The following is a 15606-nucleotide window of genomic DNA, read 5'->3' on the forward strand; positions in this document are numbered from 1 at the left end:
TATTCTACCATGGGTAGTAATATCAACATATTTCAAGATGAGACTTCAAAATCTCACTCATTATAATGGGTACTTATCTGTGCACCAATTCTCACCGTACACTGTACAATTAACAACACATCTTATATCCATGCCATAATTTCAAGTGCCTCATAAGGAAAATTATTACTTTCAATCACAAGACTGATATTTATTAGTCGTGAAAGGGTTGTAGTACGTACCATGAGAGAACGATCAACTAAGTTAACAATAAGATATCTATCACAAAATTTTGCTAAAATCTAGATTCTATATTTTCATTTCAAACTCTAATGATCTTTACAAAACATCATACATCATAATAAGTCAATTTCTATATTTCTCTTTTCTTCTTCTTATTTTCTTAAAAAGCTATGAAACTAAGATCCATTCATAAAATTGTGCTTAAACTTAGATTCTATTTTCATTCCAAACTCTAATGATCTTACAATGCATCATATACTATAACAAGTTAATTTCTTTATCTCTCTTTTTTCTTATTTTCCTTTTAAAATTATAAACCTATAAAATGTTAGAGAAAGTTTTCAATAAACAACAAATGCTTGAATTCAAAATTATTTTATTAATAATAGAAGATTTAATAAATAACGACTTATTATTACAAGATAAAATTATGGTCATAAACAATAAGAAAGATGGGATTTGTAATGGTGGAATGATGGAATTACATTTCTTCTTCTTCCAATGAGGGTAAAGTTACTAAGGATTTTTCAAATTGACAAGTAAAGACTTGGGTTTGGTATGTATCGACGAGAGGAAGTGTCGAATGGAGTGAGCAAAGAAGTAGTGAACTAAGGTTTGAGAGAGAGAGAGAGAGAGAGAGATATATATATATATATATATAGTGTGTGGATTTAATTCATGAAAGCAATGGCTACGGTACCAATAGCAACGGTCTTGCTATGGACTATAACCGTAAATATAAATCTTTAGCTACGGATATTTATCCATAGCTTTTGATCCTTTTTTGGTAGTGAGATGTCTCAAGTAGAGCGGGTAAGAGGCAATTGATGGATTCTCGGCATGGGTTTGGAGCTGCAAAAACGAGTTTTCTTTTTCTCTTTTTTTAGGTTATATATGAGTTATGTATGTACACAACCCATTAGTGCTCAACCTCATGATAGATCTCTTCTCACAATCCGACATCTAAGAACTACCACGACTTAGACCTTATAGGAGCAGGCATCCACTGAACCTCATAATACGTTTTCCGTGTGTGTGTGAGAGGTCGAGCTCTATGGGACCCTCTGAATCTATGTCAGACATCCACCCCATCTATCAAATGCACCTTTCCATGTGGGCCATAGGCCTAAAAATCAGGCCAATCAATGATTTAGGTGGGCCACACCACAGACAATAGGTGAGAGTAGCTGCCTACCCATTGAAACCTTCATGATCATTTATAGAGCCCACTGAGATGTGGTTCAAACATCTAGCCATACATTGTGTATGTCCCACTTAGATGAGGGTCATACTAAGTTTAAGCCATATCAAAAATTCAAGTGGGCCCACTAAGTGGTTTTAGGTGTTTTAGGCACAATTTTCACATGGTTTCAGATGGTATGCCCACTTTGAGTTTCCCATACCGCTAATTTTAAGATATCTCATAACCTAGAGGAGACCCACCAAATGCACGGTGTGGATATCCAACTTAGATCATGGTGGGGCCGACAAAGCTCAACCCCATGGGAACTTCCCATTTGGTGGACTTCATAGTACGTGTAGAGAGAGAGAGAGAGAGAGGTCTAAGTCCAACGGGTTGGGCCATAGTTGACTGTCCGCCCGGTCGATTATTTTCAATCTTTTAAGTGCTTGTGACATCTAATCCTCCTAATAGGTTGGCCTACCATGGTCCCTACTCATGGCTCAGCGGTAGATCCAGTGGATTTCAACATTGAGGACATGGGTTTGAGTGCCCATGTGGTGTGTGTGGGTGTGAAGTGTGTTTAAATAAAATTTAAAAAAAAAACTAAAGTTCGCCCTACCACAAGGATAACCTGGTGCAAAAATCAGCCCTATCCAATCATTAAGTAAGCCATGCCTTGGAAAACAATGTCACCTGGTGCGTCACCCATGTTAGGCCCACCAGCCTCTTGTGAAGTATATTGTTTCCAATCATGTATTCTACTGGAATCACAGGAGGGGCTGATGTTTCATTGCTAGGCTTAAAAGTGGGACACTTACCTGCTGGTTGGAATGGATCTTGAAAATATATGAGTGGTGTGAGTGCTCATGTGAATTAAAAAAGCCTCCTGCAGGCAGCTGGTTCACAGGAGACCACCCGCCACTCTCTCTCTCTCTCTCTCTCTCTCTCTCTCTATATATATATATATATATGGAAAAGTTACTATGAGCTCGACCTCACGATAAGCTCCCTTGAAGTTGAGCTGTGTGGGCCCCAACGTGATGCATGTCGACCATCAACATTGTGCATTTGATGGGTCCCCTTTAAATTATGAGATATCCAAAAAATCAGCCGTATACGGAACTCAGGTGGGCCATACCATCTAAAATCACGTGAAGACACCGTTAAAACATATAAAAGCACTTGGTGGGGCCCACCTGAAATTTGAATGCTGCTGAAACTTGGTCTAAACCGTCATGTAAGTGGGACACACATAATGGATGGGCTGGATTTACAAACCACATCTCGGTGGGCCCAAAAAACTAATTATGAATGTTTTAATGGTGCACGGCCCCTCCCCACTTCTGTATGTGGTGTGGCCCACACAAGTCACAGATTGACTTGATTTTTGAGACCTAGGCCCATGATGGAATGGTGCATCTGACTGATGGGGTAGATGTTCGAAACGCATCACGGTGGGGCCCTTATATTAAGGTTTCATGCGCCCGACCACGTACGCATAGTACCTTTTCCATATATATATATATGAAAAGGTACTATGCGCTCGACCTCACGATAAGCTCCCGTGAGGTCGAGTTGTGTGGGCCCCACCGTGATGCGTGTCAACCATCAACACCGTGCATTTGATGGGTCCCCTCTAAATTATGGGATATCCCAAAAATCAGCCGTATACGGAACTCAGGTGGGCCATACCATCTAAAATCATGTGAAGACACCGTTAAAACATATAAAAGCACTTGGTGGGGCCCACCTGAGTTTTGAATGCTGTTGAAACTTGGTCTGAACCCTCATCCAAGTGGGACACACATAATGGATGGGCTGGATTTGCAAACCACATCTCGGTGGGCCAAAAAATGATTATGAATGTTTTAATGGTGCACGGCCCCTCCCCACTTCTGTATGTGGTGTGGCCCACACAAGTCACAGATTGACTTGATTTTTGAGACCTAGGCCCACGATGGAATGGTGCATCTGACTGATGGGGTAGATGTTCGAAACGCATCACGGTGGGGCCCACACAGCTCGACCTCATGGGACGGACTCGTGAGGTCGAGCGCATAGTACCTTTTCCCTATATATATATATATATATATATATATTGAGATTGAGCTCTGTGGGCCCAACGTAACGTGTGATGGAAATCCATCCTATTATTCAGATGCACTCTTCCATATTGAGCCATGGGCCTAAAAATAGGCAAATTCATTACTTAGTAGGCCACACCACAGATAACAGATGAGAGTGGATGCCCACCCATTGAAACCTTCTTTATTGTATATAGGGCCCAATGAAATGTAGTTTAGATACCTAGCATATCCATTGCGCGTCCTACTTGGATGAGGATCACACCAAATTTTAGGCCATTCCAAAACTCAAATGGACCCCACCAAGTGCTTTTAGATGTTTTAGGCGTGATTTCCCAAAAATCAGCCAAATCTGGAGCTGGGGTGGACCACGGAATCTAAAACAAAACCATGTGAAATCATGCCGAACACATCGAAGAGCACGTGGTGTGGCCCACCTGAGTTTTCAAATGGCTTGAAATTTGATGTTACTCCTCATCCAAATGAGACATAATGGATGGGTTGGATGTTTGAACCACATCTTAATCTTAGCCGTCCTATCAACAATAAGGAACGTTTAAATGGGTGGGCATTCGCTTTCAAATATTGTCTACGACATGACCCACGTAAGTCATGGATTGGCCTGAATTTTAGGCTCATGCCTTACCATGGAAGGGTGCATCTAATTAATAGTGTGGATATCCGACAAGCATCGTGGTAGACCCATAGAGCTCAACCTTTACACACATGAGTCCTATTAAAAATCACAGCTGAGCATCCACTCTCAACTGTCATCAATGGCGTGGCCTACCTACGTCATGGATTGGCCTGATTTTTAGGCCCATGGCCCACCATGGAAGGCTGCATCTTATCGATGGTTTGGATGTACGATGCACATCTAGTTGAGACCCATAGAGCTATATACACAGTGGGCCCTATTAAAAACTACGATGGCTTCAATGGGTGGGCATCCACTCTCAACCGTCATCTATGGTGTGGCCTACCCAAGTCATGGAGTGGCCTGATTTAGGCCCCTGGCCCAACAAAGAAAGGTGCATCTGATTGATGGTTTGGATGTCCCACAAAGAGCATGATTTCATACGAGTTTCCCATGAGGTCGAGCTCTATGGCCCCACCGTGATGTGTGCTGGGCATTGACACCGTGCATAAATGCACGCGGATTGGGTATTAATCCCGCCCATTCCTGGGCTGAAGGGCCATCGTTATGTATGGGTTTCATCCACACCGTCCATCCATTTTGCCCTATCATTTTAGGGTACAAGCCTAAAAATGAGATAGTTCCAAGGTTTAAGTGGACCACGTGAAGCCGCAGTGGGTGTCAACCTTCCTAGGGCCCACCGTGATGGTTAATTGCCATCCAACCTGTCACATGGACCTGGACGAAGGGAAAAGACAAATATCAGCTTGATTAAAAAATTCTACGCCCCCAAAAAAGTTATCAACGGTGGGTATTTAATCCCCACTGTGTGGTCCACTTGAGCCTTGGAACTACTTCATTTTAAGGTTTGTCCCCTAAAATGATATGGCAAAATGGATGGACAGGATAAAACCCATACATCACGGTGTCCGTTCCTAGCTAGGGACGGGCAGGGTCGCACCCAATCCGCCTCCATGCATTTTTTGGGTCAACTTCATACACGCCTTCGGTTCAAATTTACACGTGGGCCCACCTATGATCACGGTGTCCATTGCATGAGGCTTGTGTAGGAGAAATCCAAGCCGTTCATAGGACGGCCCTCACCTCAGAGATGTTTGAATGTAAACATCATGCTGGGCCGCTCATCAGGCCACAGAGGAACATTACATGTGGACTATTGACAATTTAATTTAAACAGTCATTTGTTGCCGTACAAAGGTGGCCCACCTGACAAGTGGGCCCCACAGGAGCCCGGTTTTTTGTATTTCGTACTCCCAAAATCTCGGATTCCAAACCCCCAGGATCAAAATAAGAAGAAGAATAAGGTAGCGTAGAGCAATATTTAGCCTAAGGCAATCATGCAAGCAATGCAACCCAAATAGCTTGAGATGACGACAATAAAAATACAGATAGAGATATTCCTTGAATTCATGAGAAGAGAAAAGGAAGAGAATGAGGGAGAAAGGAGAACATATGACGCCTGTCCTTCTCAAAGCTGGCATCCCTTTGGCTCTCACCTTGGCTGGTTTTCTCTTCTCCATTGTCATCAGAAGAAAAGCCCAATCACCTCAACAACACCGAATGAATGGTCTCGATGACATCCTTCATGGTGAGGAGTTCAAGGATGAAGACACACCGGACAGCCCCAATTCGACCTCTTTATATGGTGAAGAAGAAGTCGAAGAAGATCACCACCTTCTACAAACTCAAGGTTCAGATTCTTTGAAAATCTCACAGACTCAATTTCAAGATGAAGCTGGGGAGGAGGAAATCAGACGAGTCGTTGGCAAAGACAGATCTGACTTGGAGGAAGAGATCGATGGCCTTAAGAACCAGGTCAGTGCTCTTCAAGATAGGGAAGGAGAGCTCGAGGCACGTTTCCTTCATTACTGTAGCCTGCAAGAGTATGGTTCAGCTCTTAAAGAGCTCCAAAACGCATTGGAATTGGAGATGGCCCAGATCGAATTCTTGGGTATGAAGGTCGAGGCCATGGGAGCAGAAAACCAGAGGCTCGAGGCTATGCTAGCTGAATACCCAAGAGTCATGGAGGCGCTTGTGTCAGCAAAATTGGAGGTGGAGTCGCTTCAGGGAAGGACGAAGAAGCTTTCAAAGAGGAATAGGGAAGGCGCGCATGTTCTGCACCGGTACGCTTCGGTTCTGAAAGCAAGAGAAGCAGAGATTTCAAGCAAGAATGAAGAGTTGCAGTGGAGGGAAGGAGAGATAAGGGAGTTGGAGGATGTAATTTCAGAGCTAAGAAGAACCGTCGATCGGTTAGAAGAGGAGAAGAAAGGGCTGATGGAGAAATTAGAGTTGGGAGAAAACTTAGCTTCATCAACCTCAAAGGTGTTTTTCCCCCCTCTTCCTGTAGTGGTCGGCTCAAATTTACTGTGATTGATCCATCTTTCAGCCAACCAGAATGATCATCTGGTAGGCCCCACTGCAGATGGACTATTGGACAGGGAATCTCCACCATCAAACTTTGCCTGCCATTGATAAGTAGACTTATCCCATGTTAAATATCACAGTTCTAAAGCTAAGTGACTCAACTCAAAACTCGACTGAGCCAACTTGACTCAACAAGATTTTGAGCTGAATCACCACAAAACTCACTGGTGAGCTTGTCGGTCAAGCCTTGGTGAGACTCGTCGAGTTGACTCACTGACTCAGTTGACTCAGCATTCAGCACTACTCAAACCAAGTCACTTGCTGGGCGATTTCTTTTTTCAAAATATGAAGAAACGGGCAAAGTGTGAGATTCAAACCCTTGTCTTAGAGAATCCTCTGATTCTACCAGCACGCCATGCACTGCATCTTTGATTATTTATTTCATATTTTAAAATCATTACCTATTAAATAGTTATTATTATTTAAATATTTTATTAATTTAATATCGAGTTGAGTCTTCGAGTCAACCCGGCAGGACATGGAGTAAAGTTTTCAGGTTGTTGGAAATATGTTGAATATTACCACTGGTTTATTGTTATTCTTCCTTTCAAACTGAAAGGCGGGCCCAAACAGTATGCTGGCATGACTGGAAACACCAGGGATTTGGGTCTTCGATTGGATCATAACTTCCTAACCATTTACCTGATGCAGAATCAAGGAGAAGAGACAATGACAGAGGATCGCAACCACCAACTGAGACTTGAATACCAAGAACTGTTATCTCAACTAGAACAGCTTCACAAAGAGCAAGCTGGTGAGGCTGACGAATTGATATATTTACGTTGGATTAATGGGTGCTTACGACATGAGCTTACAAAACATCAAGAAGAAAAACAAGAGCACGAGGAAACGGGAAAACAACCTGGAATGGAATTTGCCGGAAACGATGAAAAAGGACAGTGTGACATGGGATACAATTCCGATGGTTTGCCAATAGGCACAGAGCATGTAGAGCCCCGCACGGATGTTGCAGCTACCGGGCATGCTGGTTCAAGTAAGCGAGTGTTCCTGCACAAGCTGAAAAGATGGGTGAAAGGGAAAGAAAGGCGGAGAAGTACATGTGACGAGGAGCATCAAGAGAAGTGCTCTGGAGTGTGTTCTGCTTTGCATGGGGACATGGAAGATATGAACTCCTGTTCTCCTGCGAAACCATGTATTGGTGTTGGCAGGGATTCTGCTACCTGAAATTCCATCACACCAGATTGTAATATATGATGCTACTGAAATTACTTGATTTGTACTTGATACTATAGTTATAGGATTTGCTAATGGAAAGCCCCTCAACGTACCTGCAAAAATCTGTTGATGAAGTTTAGGGCTCAAACCTCAAGTTCCACTTCTTTTCTTTTTAATATAACTCATGTCGCGTGTCGTGTCAAAGTGACCAAGTCATCAAGTTAATGAGTATTACCTTTCATTAAAAAAAATTTAAAAAAATTAAAAAATGAGTCTTACCAAGTCACACATAGTTCTGAGTTTCCCAGCGGCTCGGCTCAAAATCTCCCTAAATCAAGTTGACTCGGCTAAGTTTTGAGTCAAGTCAGCAAGTTTTAGAAATATGTGCAAAACCTCCACCATAACGCGTGGAATTTTTAATTTAAATTCAAACAAAAACAAAGAAAAATGAAACTTATGTCAATTTGGACAAAGGGAATTTGACCTGGCACATGACTCGGCATGTGGCTTGAAGCTCAATTCTGTAAAGGAATAATCAAACTCAGTGTTTAAAAATTAATAATAAATTTGTACCATATTGCAAAGAGCAAGTACAGAAAAACCTTGTGGCCCTCTCCAAACTCCAAGCCAAGCAAAGCGTGCGTACAGAATCTTTGATGAGGAGATACGAAAGAGATCCATCACCTGACATGTGAGTAATAGCCCCATATTGGATGAATCCAATGGCTGGGATTGGATGAGGAAGCAGCAAATCAAAATACCTAATGCACCATGTTAGAAGTTCTGCATTTTTCAAGGCATTGCTACTCTCAGTGCAGGTTCAGTGATTCATGCATGCCATGTTGGATGAGCAAGATATGTGAAAGCCGCAAAAATGAATCACTTATTTTTGCTTTCTGACAATCTTTAACTATATCAAAGATCTTCCTCCAAGCTATGCATACAGACTTTCACGAAATAGGGCTATAAAGTGTCAAGATCCTCTTTTTCCCTTTTCTGCACTAGGTCTTTTGCTCTCCCATATGCATAAATATTTCTTATTTAGCAGAATTTGATTGTTGATTACCTTCACAAAAAGGCAGAATTTCTCCTCTCCCATCTTATCATGTGATTTTATGTTTTCTTAAATTGAGTTCCACATTGAACTTTTGGTTTTGCTAATTCAAAGACTTCCCCCCATTTGCTACAACTCGAAAGATCTCAAAGCCATGAGGCAGGTGATGAAATCATAGACTGAAAGCCATATGATTTTTGGTGTCAAAATGCTGGTGGAAGGGGTGTGCTGTGATCGGAGTTGAAAACTCCAATAGATCAAGGAAAAGTTTGCTTGGAAGAAATTGATAAAGGGACCAGTTTTTCACAAGAAGTTGACATGGTACATTAGGCAGTGTGGAAGTTGACCTCAAACATTCCAAATGATCCACCAAAAAACTGAGAACAAAATCAACAGAAACAAAGAGAGAAGATCAACTAAAAGTGAACCGTCTTCCTTACTACATTGTTGCAACATCTTCCTATGTTGTTGCAACATAAAATCAGAGAACCGAGAACAAAATCAGAACTACATTAGGGGAATTTCGTACATGGTTAACCAGACCAGGCAACCAAACCTTTCAATGTTACAACCAAACCTGCAAGCTACAAGAATTAATCCTCCTTTCAAATACCAATAAAATATCAAAACAGGATCTCCTTTCAGGTACCAATTTGAAAAATCTCTTTTACAAATTCAAGTTTATTTTATTTATCTTTAAGTTTTTCTTTTTATTTATTTTTTTCTTTTTTTGAAAGATCATGTTAATTTTGTCAAGAGAAGGACAGGAAATCCTCATAGTAATCTACAACAAACAAAACCAAAAGGAATCCAAATAAGCTACAGAACATGAAAAAAAGAATCGAAGCCCAAGCTATGACATCCATTCTTGCCCTCCGAAACACTTCATTGAGAAGCCCATGCTGATTTCAAAAAGACTTCTCATTCCACTCAGCCCAAATCGACCATAAACCAACAAGGACCAATAGCCTCCATAGGATTCTCTCTTGCTGACCAATCTGACTCCATGTCGAGCTAAGAAAAACTCCCGGATCGACCCCGGCATCACCCAGTTGCATTGTAAGAGATCAAAGAAACGCTCCCACACCACTGTAGCATAGATGTAATGTGAAAACAGATGGTTTATGGATTCCACCACATTGAGACAATAGTGTTTTAAATAGCATCAGTAGCGTAGCAGTAGCATACACTGTAGTGTAGCATAATTTAGCTACAACGCTGCAGAGCCCTGTAGCGTACAATGCAGGGGCTGTATGTACACTACAAGCAATGTAGCGTATGCTACACCATTCTTTGGTTTAAAATAAAATAAATAAATAAAACTGATTTTAATGCTGCTAGCTGACCTGTTGATGTAAAATGGTGGTGACCCATCTTTCTCACAGGTGGCAATGATGTAGAGCTATCCAGACCATCCAATGGTGGGTCCTATTGTAGACAGTGAATATTTGTACATGTATCCACTTCAAACAATCTTAACCATCTATAAATGAGCCTCCACGTGTATGGCTAAGGATTTATGACTATCTATTAATGGTATAGAACTCACATTTTAACAAACAAGTCTTAAAACTTAAGGTTTCGAAAGAGGACTTTCGAAACCTAATACTCAGATGCATGCACCCCTCATGCCCCCAAATCCTACTCTTTTGTGTGCGTGCGTGTGTAGGAGGTGTTTGGATGGTTGTGCATTGTTTTCTGTGGTATGGCCCACGTGATGGTTGGATAGGCTTGATTTTCTTAAGTAGCTCACAGTTGGCCATTGTTTTTATGGTGTGGCCCATCACCCAGTCCAGCAGAGTGGGTCCATTTTTGTGTTGTGGCCATCCATTCTTTTCTATAATCCTGTTTTCTATGGTTAAAATTTTAAATGTTAGTATGTTATTTGTCTTCTATTGTGAATTATGAATAAATATGATTTTAAGGCATTTTTTCTCTTTTTTTTTCTTTTTTTTTTTTTTTACATTTATTACATTTATTCTTACTATTTATCATATTTTTTAATTAAAAATATTAGTATCATGCAGCTTCCGCTACACGCGATGTAGTTTACACTACATACTACAGAGGGTTGAACGCAACGCACTATTTAAAACACTAGAGATGCATAATGCAAATGTTGGCAATGATCGCGTCTCTTTTGCAAATTGTAAGACCAAATATGTTCTGTTGGGGCCTTAGCATCATGAGGAGCCAAGATCGAATAGCTACATAAAAGGGTCGGACAGAAAATCTCCCTGACTTCTCCCATCTACCCACCCACAAATCCCAATCCATGGAGAGCGGATCCTGCTGCTGGAGTGGGGCAACTAGTTGGATCATATCCTCCACTTACTCATCTGATAAATTTCTATGTCAAGGGGAGTGATGGATGGTGATGTTTAACCGTGTTTAACACTAGTGAAAAGCTCTTGACCCTCTCTTTTTGGTGATCCAATTCGATTGTGTAGCTCAGAAACCCAAGAACCATGTTGCTGTGCACCAATACCAAGCTGTAGTAGGAAAAAAGATAGAGCAAAGTGGGGAGAGATGTCTATTTCTCTATTGATGACAGAATAAAAGATAAGATCATACAATTTATTACACAAATACCGTCAAGAATTAGCTAAATACCCAGAAACATGTGTACTTTCTGCATTCTCTCACATATTCACATATAAATACATCAAAGCGAGGAGAATGCAATATTTGATGTAGGGTTATTTGTATGTTGGACAACTCTGTATAACTAATCCTGAAAAACAATCATATCTAGCACTAATTAGGCACAAATGACCCAAAGCAAAACAAAAGAACCTTATCAGACATTTTTTTGTTTCTTGAAAACTGAAATTCTACAGACTACGAATACTTGCAACGAGAGCAACCCACCCAGGCCTATCAACAAAGTAGGAAGCAAGTCAATCCAGACCCCCTTGGGCATTCTCCACCATTTACTAAACAATAGTGGTTCATCCATATGTAAATTCAGACCATCCACATTGTCTGTTACCATCGTGGATGGAATATATCCCAAAAATCACACTGATTGGACTATCTTAACCATCTCATATTAGTCATTGAATTTGGGAGCTAGCCACTTTGCTTGATGGGCACTAATTGTTGATTAGAATCATATGGCAACAGCAATTGTCAGGATATAATCCATCTATTATGGACCCATGAATCAGATATTCTAGACTGACGAACATGTGTGCCACATGTGAGGTGGATGAGAAATAGTGGAAAATATACAGCAGTCTAGTCCTCTATTTAGTGTTTCAACATGACGAGGCAAGAACCCAAAAAAATTAAATGGAACAAGTAAAAAGATTACATCATTCTTCCAATGAAGGCTGGTAGAACAACTTATAAGCCTCAATCACTTCCAAATACCACAATGCCTCCCGATCAGGAAAAGATGAAAGATCAACAATCTTGTGAACCTGCAATGCCACCAAAAGCATAATCATCAGGACAGGAGACTTAAAGAAAATGGTGATTCATGCAGGAGGTGATAATCATCGAGGAAGTTCTCTTCTTTCCTTGAAGTAGAGTCATGGAGACTACTAAAAGCTTCAGCCATTGTACTTCCCCTTCTTACAACAGTTATTCAACCGTCAGCCTAAAAATGAGTTCATCTCATCTAGTTAATCAAATTATGAATAAGAGATTGATTAATCAAGATAATTTTTTATCCTTTCCAAAAAGAAATATGATCCTCTAACTGGAACGAGATGAATTCATTTTTAGGTGTCTATCAAACAGGCCCAAGTGGTTTTAGACCATCTAATTTCCATAGCCATTGTCAATCATGCATGGAATAGGTGTTCGTTTTGGGCCTTTACTATTCTCCAACAACCCATGAACATTCCACCATGATTGGCAGATGGTGTTCCTCAATCCAAGTTCTATCATGATCCTACCTGTTGTCATTGCTAACTTATTAGCTTCTAAACAGCATTCAGAATCAAAGTCGGGGCCATTTAGGGTATGTTGTTCGCAAGAAAGACTTAGTAATGTAGGGGAATTTTCACATTGGGCTCGAGTGGGGTGGCCTGTGGGATGCAAGGGCACACTTGGGGTGGGCGGCCCGTGTGAGGCGAGTGGCTCGTGTAAAGCGGAAGTCATGTGAAGTAGGGCCCACGAAGGGGATTTGGCCGAGGTCCTAATGCATAAGATGTGGAGCCTGGGCTATAAGATAAAGGGATTGATTCATTACACTCTATCAGTTCGAGCTTTTGGAGCAAGTGGTTAATTGTTCTGCATCACTTACCATGCTACATGGAAACTAAGAAACAGAGATTCTGACTTCTGAAGAAATTCAACATGGAGCGGCCCAAAGGACATTTAACCACTTATTTAATACTGAGAGATCAACCCACGAAGAGGATTAAAAAGGAGCTACAAATCAATGCCTAAAATAGTATACAATAATAGAATTATATTTTCATGACCAAGATGTGATTTTATTAGAAGAAGAGAAATGCGTAAGTGTTTAGAGGGCAAACTTTAAGCATTCTTGAGAAATGATACATAGAGCCCTTCTGCCCTTTGTATGTGAACTATCACAGAAAGCCATTTGTTCCACGCCAACATGTCACACTCATAGGGTGTCCAAGCCTTGCTAGAGGTGTGCACCATCTTGCAATCACCTGGTGGGATTGGAAAGAGAGGGAGGATGTTATGGAAGTTATCATTATTGGCTAGCTTTTGGGCCTTAAGGGGAGAAAGGAATAACCAGTGCTTCCGTAATTGTAGCTTCGCAGTTTTTAGAAGGGCAAAATTGGATGTAATGAACCAGGCCTCGAACTTGATAGCTCTTGGTGGTGTCCCCTTTCTTTTGTTTCTTGGGTTTTTCTGTAATTGTTTTGATGACTTTGACCTTTTTTTTATCAATAAAATATTTATCTTTCGAAGAAAGGCTAGGACTACTTCCCATTGAAACTAAATACAACTTGGGCAATGACAGGTTGTATCAAACAATATTTAAAATCATGTATAAAGGGGCTCTATATGATCATTTTCATCATTTCATTGCACGAAAGAACGAGCAAACATGGTAATGGAGCCAAACAATGTAATGAAATAACGAAGTCGGATTGAAGATATATACCTTGATGAAGGGCTGATCGATTGTCCGAATAACATAAATCCCGACCACCATAACATACATTCCTGCAGCAGCAAAAAAAACCAGTGAGACAGATCAACCATTTGAGCTTTCCCGCTGCAATTTGGATCGACCACAATGCTCATCCTCCAAAACACCTGCAGGCAGGATAACTACAGGCCGAAATTCCCGGATTCAAAAGCATGCTATTCCCAAATGCCAAGCAAGATGGATCACAATCCATTTTTCTGCAATATCCGCATTCCAGTGTGGACTTGGGAGGATGTCCTAATTAAGGGTTGGAAATGCCATGAAAAGACCTGTTTTCCACTCTTGGTGCCGAAACTCATTGGACAAGGAAAGCTCGACGGTGCCACTCCCATCATCTAGCACGAAACACCCTTCCTCCATATCCGAAACAAGAATCCCCTGCCAACTGAAAGAATTCAAAGGGGGCAGAAAACCCAAATTTGAGGGTGCCACCATCATAGGAAATCCAAGCCATGGAATTGGTGGGCCCCAATGCAAAGATCACCCAGTGCAAAAATCAGACCACTCCAGTCGTCAAGCCAACTAAGCCACACCATTGAAATCAATGGATAGACAATGGTCTGAAACAATGTACAGGTGTAGCCAACCTAATGAGTGGATCGGCCCAATTTTCAAGACAGGTGATCAACATAGCGGGGCCCACCTTTTGCACAGTCAGATGTTCTACGATGATAAAGGTTAGTGGGATTCATCTGTAGGCGCTGAGATCTTCTTTTTTAAGATCTTTTGTTTGGATGCCTGTAAATGGTTCAAGTGGTAAATGATTTAAAGGTGTAAATCATTTTACAGCATGTCCTGTTTGGCTGTAATCTGTAAATGATTTACAGCTAAATGATTGTCTGTTTGAATAGCCCGAAAATTGGTTAAGACCTGTAAATAGAGAGCCAATCTTTAAAAAGATAGCTGTTAGGTTGTAAATGAAATCACAGCTTTTTGGTGGGAAATCAAATGGGGCTGAAAGCCCTAAATGATTTACAGGCATTTTTAAGCATCCAAACACAGACTAGTAAATCATTTATACAGTCAGCCCTATTTACAGACATCCAAACTACCTCAAATAGCGATGACGAATTACAAGTATGGGGACCATTTTGGGGTGATCCAGACCGTTGATAAATTAGCCACACCGCCGATAAAGTATGCCTTAGAGATTGGATGATTCTGGTAATTCCATCTATAGGTAGTAAATAGGAGAGTTGATGTGAAGGAAAGGGATACCTGCAACCAAGCGCGCTGGAAGAGAATGGAACCGAGAGTCATGGCAGATGGAGTAACGGTCGGGCGAGCGTCCTTTAGCTGCACGCAGAAGAGCTTCAACGCTGCTAAACTGTAATCCATTCTCTCTCTCTCTCTCTCTCTCTCTCTCTCTCCAGCATTCTTTCTTCTACGGCCAATGCTGAAAGCGCGACGGACGTGGATTGCCTCCCACGGCCCGTCTCCAGCTGGGAACGGGCAGCAGCTTTGAGTGGCCACCGTGATGTATTGGTCTTATCCACACCGTCCATTCATTTTTTTCCGTATCATTTTAAGGTGGAGGCCCAAAAATGAGGTAGATAAAAGACTCAAGTGGACTACACAATAGGGATTAAACACTTACCGCTGAAAACTTACTGGGGCCACGGAAGTTTTGGATGGATCTTATATTTGTGTTTTCTATTCATC

General features: G+C 41.2%; 2 protein-coding genes across 11 annotated transcripts; one reads left to right on the top strand and one right to left on the bottom strand.

The window, feature by feature from the left end:
- Positions 1-5485: 5485 nt before the first annotated feature.
- Positions 5486-15374, bottom strand: LOC131223560 (uncharacterized). 10 transcript variants are annotated; one of them, XR_009160536.1, is made up of 7 exons: positions 15163-15373; positions 14214-14322; positions 13897-13958; positions 12118-12226; positions 8350-8431; positions 7861-8268; positions 5486-7752 (listed from the first exon to the last, which is right to left on the bottom strand). XR_009160536.1 is itself a non-coding variant. In XM_058218999.1 (5 exons), exons 1-4 carry the CDS (start codon positions 15280-15282, stop codon positions 12119-12121), a joined length of 399 nt encoding a protein of 132 aa, XP_058074982.1. In that variant the 5' UTR covers positions 15283-15374; the 3' UTR covers positions 5486-6283; position 12118. The 10 variants fall into 10 exon arrangements, 3 of the variants coding, with proteins under 3 accessions (XP_058074982.1, XP_058074983.1, XP_058074981.1); XR_009160535.1 differs by having other exon boundaries at positions 5486-6283; positions 7630-7752; positions 7861-8431; XR_009160534.1 differs by having other exon boundaries at positions 5486-6283; positions 7434-7752; positions 7861-8431.
- Positions 5579-7859, top strand: LOC131223559 (protein CHUP1, chloroplastic-like). The gene is made up of 2 exons (XM_058218997.1): positions 5579-6469; positions 7223-7859. The coding sequence occupies exons 1-2, from the start codon at positions 5579-5581 to the stop codon at positions 7754-7756; spliced, it is 1425 nt and encodes a 474-aa protein (XP_058074980.1). The 3' UTR covers positions 7757-7859.
- Positions 15375-15606: the final 232 nt, after the last annotated feature.

Source organism: Magnolia sinica, chromosome 13, assembly GCF_029962835.1.
Source record: "Magnolia sinica isolate HGM2019 chromosome 13, MsV1, whole genome shotgun sequence".
In the NCBI taxonomy this organism is placed as follows: Eukaryota; Viridiplantae; Streptophyta; class Magnoliopsida; order Magnoliales; family Magnoliaceae; genus Magnolia; species Magnolia sinica.